An 11,423-nucleotide genomic window follows, 5' to 3' on the forward strand; every position below is an offset into this window, starting at 1 on the left:
ACTCTTGACTTTTGAAGAATCATATTCTTGTATTTGAAGATTATTCATTTTAGCTTCCTTTTATCTCAAGTGAAGACTAGGGTGGTTTTATTGGCATCAAAAGGAACTGCAGATGCTGGGATCTTGAACAAAACACAAAGTGCTGGATGGATACAGCAGCTCGGGCAGCATCTGTGGAAGGAATGGACAGGCGACATCTCGGGTCTGATGGTTTTATCTCTCCACAACTCTGATTTTAGTTTTTTTTTTCTGCGTTCGCTTTTCCCCAAAAAGTTCTGAGAATGTACATTCTTCCCCCAGTTGCCAAATTATGCTCGTTTCAAAGAAAGAGATAATATTTTAAAAATGCCACTAAATCAATAATCTACCATGAATTTTAAGAAGGGAAAGCTGAATGTTGTTTACATGAAATTTCCCTTGATTTGCACATAATTTGAGATCCCAAGACCACGAAATGCTCTCTTGGTTGTAACAGTCATAATTCTCAGAGGGGGGCTCATTGGAGATAATTATATCAGTTCACCAACCAAATAACAGGTGATTTCAAAAGTGCTCTATAAATGGGGGAAGGCGTTGTTAGAAGTTCCATTGATCGCCAAAATGAGGCTCTGTTACCGATTATGTTTTCTGTGGTTTTCCGTTGAGTTTTCGGGGTTTGAGACGGCCTTGCCGGGCTGTAACCTTCAGGAATACACAGCTAACGGGGTCTTGCAACACGGTGATGTAATTATTGGAGGCGTCTTCCCACTTCACGGCACTGCGGCCATATCCAACTTGTCTTTCACGTCCAAGCCGAATCACAGAATGTGCAATGAAAGGTAGGTACACGTTCATACAACACTTTGAGCACGCTGCGTGGCATGTGTAAGAGACTTCCTGGGGCATTGTAGTCAAGAGTGTTTTAATGTCAAATGTTCTGAAATGAAACAATGAAATTCTAACTTACACAACAGATATGTAAACATATTACTCAGTACACACCATTGTACACAGAAAAAGAAGTTCAATATATATATATATATATATATATATAACATACATTGTAGTGCAAAGACAAACACAAAAGTCCCAAGTCTCTAGTGCAATCAAAGCAGCTCGTAATTGAATGAATGAATGCTTTATTGTCAAATGTGAGAAGTCATAGTGAAATTCTTCACGGTTTAGTTGGAGTTCGACACAAAATGCTAGAGTAACTCAGCGGGACAGACAGCATCTCTGGATGGAAGGAATGGATGACGTTTCGGGTCGACTACCTTCTTCAGACTTCGTAGTGTTCAATAGTAGTAGTAATTATTTATTGTTACGTGTACTAGGTACAGTGAAATGCTTTATTTTGCATACCCTCAAAAAAAAAATCATACCATACTTAAGCACAATTATACATAAGTAAAAGAGTGCAACTATTGAGAAAATGTTTTCTGACGCATGTTTTCTAAACCACTGTTTACTGTGAGCCTGGACCCTGTCCAACTCTGCCTCCAACTCACTGTCTACGCAATAGAGATTCTGTGGTTATAATTGTTTTCTACTTTTATTCCCGTGATCTGTTCTCTCCACTCTGAGCACTTCCCCATGTAACACACAGCCAACTTTTTTAGTGTTTCCTTTTTAACTCTCTGTACCCTTTCAAGTGGCACAGTGGTACTGCTGGTAGAGCCACTGTCTCACAGTGCCAGAGACCTGGGTTCAATCCTGACCTTGGATGCTGTCTGTGTGGAGTTTGCACGTTCTCCCGGTGACCACGTGGGTTTCCTCCGGGTGCTCCGGTTTCCTCCCACATCCCAAAAATGTGCAGGTTTGTAGGTTAATTGGCTCTCTGTAAATTGCCCCTAGTGTACAGGGAGTGGATGAGAAATTGAGATAACACAGAACTAGTGTGAATGGGCGATCGATGGTCGGCGTGGACTCGGTGGGCCGAAGGGCCTGTTTCCAAGTTGTATCTCTAAAATCAACTAGAAATAAACTTCCTCCTTCTTTACCAAAAATTTGGAAATGTCCTCTTCCTTAGTGCAATATAAATTACTTATTAGATAAGTCAGAAAGGTCTTCTGCTTCCACCACTTGAGTTCCATCTTTGTCTCCATTTGGTCCTAATGTTCCTTTTATGCTCATGGGCAGCCATTGGATGCCCTTCTATTTTCCACCCTCATCTCCTGCCATACTGACTTTCTACTCTCTTATTTACTTTTTTCTGATCGTTTACGGTTGGAGATATTTCCCCTTGTATTAGCAAATTGCCAAATGCCCCTTTCTCTGTTTCATCTGCATCCAGAGGTCGGGTTTTGCTGCCTCTTCCTCTATCTGGTTTGCAAATGTGACAGGACTCTATCTGAACCATCCCCGTCTCAAAAGCTTGCCCCCTGTTCCATTACAGTCCTGTCTGCCAGGATTGGACCTCTCTTCAACTCACTGAAAATAGCTTAAGTCATAGAGTCACGCAGCGTGGAAACAAACTCTTCAGCCCAACTTGTCCATGCCGACCAAGATACCTCAGTATGCGTGACAATAAACTAAACTAACACCAAAGATTCCCCATCATCGCAAGTCCCGTATTTGGGCCCGTATTTGACCCATATCCCTTTGAACCATTCTAATCCATGTACCTGTCCAAATGCCTTTTAATTCTTTAAAGTATTTTCATTCAAGAGTCTGAATTTAAATATAAACTTTTGGTTATAATCATTACGAATTTCTTTTTTCAAGGTTCAACATTAGGAATTACCGATGGATGCAAGGAATGATCTATGCAATTAAGGAAATAAATAGCAATTCAACACTGTTACCAGATATAACTTTAGGTTATGCCATCTATGATTCTTGCTACAATAGTCCAACAGCAATAGAAGATGTGTTTGCCCTGATATCCGGGCATCGTAAGTTCACGCCAAATTACCAGTGCCAGTTAAATTCTACCTTGGCTGCTGTGGTAGGTGCATCAACCTCAGCGATCTCGATTGCCATGGCAACGGTACTTGGGATCTATCGGTACCCACAGGTGAGAGACACCTTTAGAGGGGCACCTTGTTCAAGTCGACAAAAGCCAATCTGATCAAAAGTGCTGCCATTTCTTTGTGATGTTTTGTGGCGGTTAACGTTAATAATTAAATTTTCAAATAAAAAATGTTTTAATATTCCAAAAAGATCATAAATGTTGCCTATTCATTCCCTCCGCTGAGTTCCTCCAGCACTTTGTGGTTCCTCAGGATTCCAGCATCTGCAGTTCCTTGACTCTAGTTTAGTTTAGTTTAGCGATACAGCACGGAAACAGACCCTTCAGCCCAATGAGTCCGCGCCGACCAGCGATCCCCGCACATTAACACTACGGACAATTATACCCAGCCAATTAACCTACAAACCTGCACGTCTTTGGAGTGTGGGAGGAAATTGAAGGATCTCGGAGAAAACCCACGCAGGTCAGGGGGAGAACGTACAAACTCCGCACAGACAGCACCCGTAGTCAGGATCGAACCCTGGTCTCTGGTGCTCCACCACTGCACCACGCATTCCATGAACGGTTTAAGCAGGCTATAGGATGATAATCTGCAAAGGGCACCAACAGCAAGGAATTGGATACACAGCACCTGACTGTCTTACAGAATAAGATTGCACACCAAAATAAGATATGTACACCAGCACCTTTTTTGTCTTATTTGACTAATCTCACAGGCTTGAGGTCACCTCCATCTTAGTCAGGGAGTTGATGGGTGGTATAAAGGGTGGCGCAGCGGTAGAGTTACTGCCGTACAGCGCCAGAGACCCGGGTTCGGATCGACCATAAGCACTGTCTGTACAGAGTTTGTACGTTCTCCCTGTGACTGCGTGGGTTTTCTTCTGATGCTCTGGTTTCCTCCCGCACTCCAAAGACGTACGGGTTTGTAGGTTAATTTGCTTTAGTAAAATTGTAAATGGTCCCTAGTGTGTGGGATAGTGCTAGTGTGTGTGGGATAGTGTTAGTGTGTGGGATAGTGTTAGTGTGTGTGGGATAGTGCTAGTGTGTATAAGATAGTGCTAGTGTGTGTGGGATAGTGCTAGTGTGTGGGATAGTGTTAGTGTGTGTGGGATAGTGCTAGTGTGTGTGGGATAGTGTTAGTGTGTGTGGGATAGTGCTAGTGTGTGTAGGATAGTGTTAGTGTGTGTAGGATAGTGTTAGTGTGTGTAGGATAGTGCTAGTGTGTGTGGGATAGTGTTAGTGTGTGTAGGATAGTGCTAGTGTGTGGGTATAGTGCTAGTGTGTGTGGGATAGTGCTAGTGTGTGTGTGGGATAGTGTTAGTGTGTATAAGATAGTGCTAGTGTGTGTGGGATAGTGCTAGTGTGTATAAGATAGTGCTAGTGTGTGGGATAGTGTTAGTGTGTGTAGGATAGTGTTAGTGTGTGTAGGATAGTGCTAGTGTGTGGGTATAGTGCTAGTGTGTGTGGGATAGTGCTAGTGTGTGTGTGGGATAGTGTTAGTGTGTGTGGGATAGTGTTAGTGTGTGTGGGATAGTGCTAGTGTGTGTGGGATAGTGTTAGTGTGTGTGGGGATAGTGCTAGTGTGTGGGATAGTGTTAGTGTGTGTAGGATAGTGCTAGTGTGTGTGGGATAGTGTTAGTGTGTAGGATAGTGCTAGTGTGTGTAGGGATAATGTTAGTGTGTGTAGGATAGTGCTAGTGTGTAGGATAGTGCTAGTGTGTGTAGGATAGTGCTAGTGTGTGGGGATAATGTTAGTGTGCAGGGATCGCTGGTCGACGCGGACTCGGTGGGCCGAAGAGACAATTAACATTGATACCAAGCCAATTAGCTTACAAATCAGTACATCTTTGGAGTGTGGGAGGAAACTGAAGATCTGTGAGGAAATCCATGTGGTCGCAGGTGCGCGCGATATATGAGGTGTTTGCACAGTAATCAACCAGACCCAGAACCAGAAGGGAGAATGTACAAGCTGAGTACAGGCAAGCACCTATAGTCAGGATCAAATACGGGGCTCTGTCGCTGTAAGGCAGAGGCTCTGGTGCTGTGCCTCCATGCCTTGCCTTGCCTTGAATATACACTGAATGGAATCATTTAATAAATGAAGCCAGTCAATGTCACATGATTATCCCAGAAGATTTTTTTAGATTTAGAGATACAGCGCAGAAACAGGCCCTTTGGCCCACCGAGTCCGCGCCGCCCAGCGATTCCCGCACATTAACACTATCCTACACCCACTAGGGACAATTTTTTTACATTTGCCCAGTCAATTAACCTACATACCTGCACGTCTTTGTAGTGTGGGAGGAAACCGAAGATCTCGGAGAAAACCCACGCAGGTCACGGGGAGAACGTACAAACTCCGTACAGACGGCGCCCGTAGTCAGGATCGAACCTGAGTCTCCGGCGCTGCATTCGCTGTAAGGCGGCAACTCTACCACTGCACCACCATGCCGCCCTAAAAGAAGCTAGCCATTCTTTTGAATATATATGAATATATATACAACCGTGCTTAATGGTCATTCACATTTGGTTTTGTTTCTCGACAGATCAGTTACTTTTCATCTATCCCAGATCTCAGTGACAAAGAAAGATTCCCCTCCTTTTTCCGCACCATGCCAAGTGACATATTTCAGTCCAAGGTCCTTGTCAAACTGATCAAACACTTTGGTTGGAAGTGGGTGGGAGTATTGGCAGATAACGTGGACTATGGCATTCAAGCAGCCGAGATGTTCACGATTGAAGTGGAACGGATTGGAGCCTGCGTTGACTTTAACGAGGCGATCCCAATGGGCAGCTCCCAGAAAAAGTACGCCGAGGTTGTTGATGTGATAAGAAAGTCAACCGCCAAGATCATTGTTGCTTTTTCTTGCGATGCCAACATCGTCCCTTTGCTTGAAGAGGTTGTGAGACAAAACCTCACAGACAGAACGTGGCTGGCGACTGAGGGCTGGAGTACATCAGGGCCACTCAGCGTTGTCAAAAAGGAGCACGCTAAGTACTGGACTGGAACAATTGGGCTAACACTCTCACTATGCAAAATTGACGGGTTCCAAGAATTTCTCTATGAAAAGAATCCAGTGACAACTCTCGATGATACTTTCATATCCGAGCTCTGGGAGGACATCTTCGGCTGCAAGTGGGCTTATAAACTCCCATCAAACGTAAGTCAGGCTGCTGTGAAGGAGCTCTGCACCGGCCTGGAAGACCTGAGGAGAGCGGATCACGCCTACACCGATGTCAGTAACTTCCGCATTGTCTGCAACGTTATCAATGCTGTGTATGCTGTTGCCCATGCCCTCCAAGACATGCAGTCCTGCAGAGATGGGCAAGGGCCCTTTCAAAATGGAACATGCGCAAACATAAGTTCTTTTGAACCTTGGCAGGTTAGTTCATAAATTATGGGAGCAAAATTCAGTCCTTCAGCCCATCAAATCTACTCCACCATTCAATCATGGCTGATCTATCTCTCCCTCCTAACCCCATTCTCCCACCTTCTCCCCATAACCTCTGACACCTGTACTAATCAAGAATCTATCTATCTCTGCCTTAAAAATATCCATTAGCTTGGCCTCCACTTAGGGGTGCCAACTATCTCACTCCCAAATAAAGGACAAGGTGATGTCACTGCCCAGTGCCTGGGCCTACAGCATCCGGGCCTAATATGAGACAAGGGCGGTCCTTTACGGGACAAACCAATTTAGCCCAAAAAACGGGATGTCCTGGCTAATACGGGAGAGTTGGCAACCCTGACCACCACAGTCTCTGAGGCAATTAATTCCACAGATTCACTACCCTCTGCCTAAAGAAATTCCTCTTCATCTCCTTCCTTCCGAGGCTATGTCCTTTAGTCCTAGACTCTCCTACTAGTGGAAACATCCTCCCCACAATCACTCTATCCAGGCCTTTCACTATTCGGTAAGATTCAATAAAGTACCCCCTCATCCGTCTAAACCCTTCAAACGCTCATGATATGTTAACTCACTCATTCCTAGGATCATTCTCATAAACCTCCTCTGGACCCACTTCAACAGCAGCATATGTTTCTTCAGATATGGGGCCAAGAACTGCTGACAATACTCCAAATGCGGTCTGACCTGCATTACATCCCTTTGGCTCCTTGATCTCATTCAGCTTAAAAGGATGAGATACATCAGTGAAAAACTTAGCTTGTGGAAGGGATGTTCAGAAGCCTGATAACAGAGGGGAAGAAACTCTTCCTGAGTCTGGCGGTGCGTGCTTTCAAGCTTCTGTATCTTCTGCCCAACGCAGGGAGGAGAAGGAAAATAAGTTAATTATGCCTCGTTAAAGGTTTCCACTGCTTTGTATTAAGAGGATGCACCACTAATCTCATCTCAAGAGGCTTGTTCCGACAGAAGTCACAGATTGATCCAAAATTCTTGAACTTGTTTATTTATTTGGATAAAATGATCCATAGAACTTCCACACCGATTGTTAAATAAACAAACAATACGTTCAATTTTGTCTTGTAAATAAATCCATGTTAATGTCACAAATATAAATTGGATAGTAATTTCTTCCAAAACCGTAGACAATGCCGACAAAGAATTGGCTTTGAAAGCCATCATACCGTTTAGTTTCAAACCCCTTTCACATCCCATGAAAATGCTCGCCTCTAGTTTGTTAAACATTAATTAAGCTCCAATGATAGAATAATACCCAGCATTCAAACAGTTAACATTCCTGAGAGGATACAGCTAGTTTAATATGTGGCTCTATTAAGCGGGCAAATGGCACTGGCTTAGATGGGACCTCTTGGTCCATGCGGGCAGATTGGGTCGTTTCTCCGCTGTATAACTTTACGGCTCTAAATCTAAAAATGCAGAGAAGGACATTTGATGCTTTAGACATCAGATGTTATTGTCTCCATCTTTGTGTGCCCTGACTGTATAAAATGGTGATTGAGTGTACATTTCTTTTCTAGTTTCTACATTATGTGAAAAACGTCAGCTTTGTCGACCGATCAGGAATGGAGAGATATTTTGATAAGAACGGCGATTTTTTAGCCGTGTATGATATAATAAACTGGCAGGTGTCTTCCGATGGAAAGATCCAGTACATGACTGTAGGTAAATATGATGCCAGAGCAGAACCAGGGCATGAGCTTACCCTCAGAGAACAGGACCTGGTCTGGAATGGTGGCACAAGGCAGGTGGGTTTAACATCAACATGGAAGGTCAACCTTTCTTTCCAGAAACCACGAGAATCCATTTAAAGTGTAAGAGTTTTTTAAAGCAAATAATTGAACTTATAAATTTAATTACTATGAAAGGTTTAGAGGGATATGGGCCAAACACGGGCAGGTGGGTCTAGTGTCGATGAAGAATCTTGGTCGACATGGCCAATGGGCAACACAGTGGTACAGTGGTAGTGTTGTTGCTTTACATTGCCAGAGACCTGGGTTCAATCCTGGGTGTTGTCTGTATGGAGCTTTCTCCAGGTGTTCCGGTTTCCTATCACATGCCAAAGAAATTCAGGTTTGTAGTTTAATTGGCTTCAGTAAAATGTTGGCTTTCTGAGAGGATGGGCAATAGTTGTGGAGATGAATAACAAGAAGACAACATCTTAAGATGAAGAGTCAGTCAGCATCTCAGGAGAACATGGATAGATGGTGTTTCAGGTCGGAACCCTTCAGACTGAAGAAAGGCCCCGACCCAAAACGTCACCTCTCCTTGTTCAGCGGTGGATGATAAGAATTTTAAATGAGTTGCTGCCTGACAGCTTCTGTTTGATCCTGACTTTAGGAGCTGCCTTTGTGGAGTTCGTTCGTATCCACAAATGCATGGGGTTCCCCTGGGTGATTTGGTTTCCTTCCACACCCCAAGGATATTCTGGTTAATTGGACTAATTTACCCCTGGTGTTGGTGAGTGGCTGAGGAATCGGACAGGTATCGATGGGCAGGTGGGAGAGTGCAGGTTCCAAGGGAATAAATGGGACAATGGGATTAATGGAATGACTCCGAAAACTGACATAAACGAGATGGGCTGAATGGTCTACTCTGTCTTTAGACTTAACTTTAGAGATAGCATGTGGAAACAGGTCTTATGGCCCACTGTGTCCATGACAACCAGCGATCGCACTATGCTACATGCTAGGGACAATTTACAGTGAAATGCAAGTACAATAGGTAGAGCAAAGAGTGTATATAATACAAAGAGTGCATCTTCTTTACAGGTATTTATTGACAAAATGCTGGAGTAACTCAGCAGGTCAGGCAGCATCTCAGGAGAGAAGGAATGGGTGACGTTTCGGGCACTCTGTGGGAGAGAATGCCTGTCAGGTCATGGGATCAATGAAGGTTTGATTTGGAGATGAGAACCACAATGGCATTGGGACAAAAGATAGACGCAGACTGCTGGAGTAACTCAGTGCGTCAGTCAGCATCTCTGGAGAAAATGGATGATGTTTCAGGTCGGGGCCCTTTCATGACATTGGGAGAGTTTGGCTGGATGTTTTGTCCACCATTTTGCATTGAAACTGTATTGCTGTATTTTGTTCCGTTGCTTTGCTCAGGTTCCTCGCTCCGTGTGTCGTGAAAACTGTCCCCCGGGAACTCGGAAAAACGTTGATGAGGGAGAGTCGATCTGCTGTTTCGATTGCCTTCCGTGTGCCGATAGTGAGGTATCAAATGGCACAGGTACGCAATATAATGAGAACAAACTCTACTCTCACGAACTCCTTACTATATCTGAGAATACAAAGAACAGGACAGGCTTATGAGTGTATAATAAACATTGAAAAGAAATTCAACACCCCCATGCTTTCTCAATTCAGTGGAAATCCTTTAAAAAAAAAAGTCAAAATTTGTACGATTTCTGAAGAAAGGTCCCAACCCAAAACGTCACCTATCCATGTTCTCCAGAGATGCTCCCTGACCCGCACCCTTACTCCAGCACTTTGTGTCCTTTTGTGCAAACCGGCAGCTGCAGTTCCTTGTTCCTACATGTTACCTGACCCGCTGAGTTACTCCAGTACTTTGTGTCCTTTTGTGCAAACCGGCATCTGCAGTTCCTTCTTTTGACATGTTGCCTGACCCACTGAGTTACTCCAACACTTTGAGTCTAGTTTAGTTAGATTTTTAAAAATTCTTCTAAATCGATTCTTAATTTTCCAATTATTCACACTATTCCGTTTTCTATTTCTGTTTCTCAGAGTGTTTTAAGTGTCCCGAAGATTACTGGTCCAACAAGCAGAAGGACACGTGTTTGCTGAAGGAAGTGGAATTCCTTTCTTTTGAAGAACCACTGGGGATTGTTTTAACTTTCTTTTCCGTGCTCGGGATCACCATCTCTGCAGCTATTTTGGTGATATTTGTAAAGTTCATGGACACCCCTGTTGTCCGAGCTAACAACTATGAGTTTAGTTTCCTCCTGTTATTTTCTCTGATGTTGTGCTTCCTGGCCTCTCTCGCTTTCCTTGGTCGACCTACGGTCAAGTTTTGTGTCCTTCGCCAGATCGGCTTCGGTATTGGCTTTTCTCTCTGCCTCTCTTGCATCCTCGTTAAAACCATTGTGGTGGTGCTGGCTTTCACAATGACCAGACCCAACCAAAATGCCCTCAAACGCTTTCGGCCTATGTATCACCGAGTGATCATAGCATCCATTACCTTCATTCAGATATGCATCTGCATTGGGCTCCTGGTGTCAACACCCATCTCTGTGCAGAAAGACGCCACAGTTGCAGTTGGTAAAATTATTTTAGAATGTAGTCAAGGAGCAGAACAAACATTGTTTGCTATTTTAATCTACATTGGGCTCTTGGCTATTCTCTGCTTTATATTGGCATTTCTAGCTCGGAAGTTGCCTAACAATTTTAATGAAGCCAAATTTATCTCTTTTAGTCTCCTCATCTTCTTTGTGGTATGGCTTTCCTTTATACCTGCCTACTTCAGCACCAAAGGGAAATATATTGTTGCAGTGGAAGTGTTTGCTATTTTAGCCTCCACCTTTGGCCTGCTTATTTGCATTTTCTTCCCGAAATGTTATATTATTTTGTTAAGGCCCGAACTGAACACAAAACGTGAGATGCTGAGTCGTTCAGCGGACAATGTCCATAAACCTTAGTTATTTAAAACCCAACTCCTTTCCTGGGCTTTTAGACACATTGCGTAACATCTTCTTTCTGCATGTCAACCTTTCTCAGACTTTTGAGGTGAAGGGGAAAAGATTTAATAGGGATCTGAAGGGGTAACTGTTTCACATAAAGGGCGGTGGGCGTATGGAACGAGCTGCCAGAGAAGGTAGTTGAGGCAGGGACTATCCCAACGTTTAATAAATATTTAGACAGGTACATGGATAGGATAGGTTTAGAGGGATATGGGCCAAACGCGGGCAGGTGGGTCTTAGTGTATGTTGGCCAGTGTGGGCAAGTTGGGCTAAAGGGCCTGTTTCCATGGTGTATGACTCTATGACTCTATGACTATAACTTTTCATCTATCAAGTGTATCGGGACATC

The 11,423-nt window shown here is 43.8% G+C and overlaps 1 protein-coding gene across 1 annotated transcript; it reads left to right on the forward strand.

The window, feature by feature from the left end:
• The first annotated feature begins 723 nt into the window (after positions 1–723).
• On the forward strand, positions 724–11,032 carry LOC144599101 (extracellular calcium-sensing receptor-like). Its single transcript, XM_078409819.1, has 6 exons — positions 724–818; positions 2,704–2,995; positions 5,497–6,333; positions 7,893–8,120; positions 9,483–9,606; positions 10,122–11,032. The coding sequence occupies exons 1-6, from the start codon at positions 805–807 to the stop codon at positions 11,030–11,032; spliced, it is 2,406 nt and encodes an 801-aa protein (XP_078265945.1). The 5' UTR covers positions 724–804.
• Positions 11,033–11,423: the final 391 nt, after the last annotated feature.

This window comes from Rhinoraja longicauda, chromosome 13 (genome assembly GCF_053455715.1).
Source record: "Rhinoraja longicauda isolate Sanriku21f chromosome 13, sRhiLon1.1, whole genome shotgun sequence".
Classification (NCBI taxonomy): Eukaryota; Metazoa; Chordata; class Chondrichthyes; order Rajiformes; family Arhynchobatidae; genus Rhinoraja; species Rhinoraja longicauda.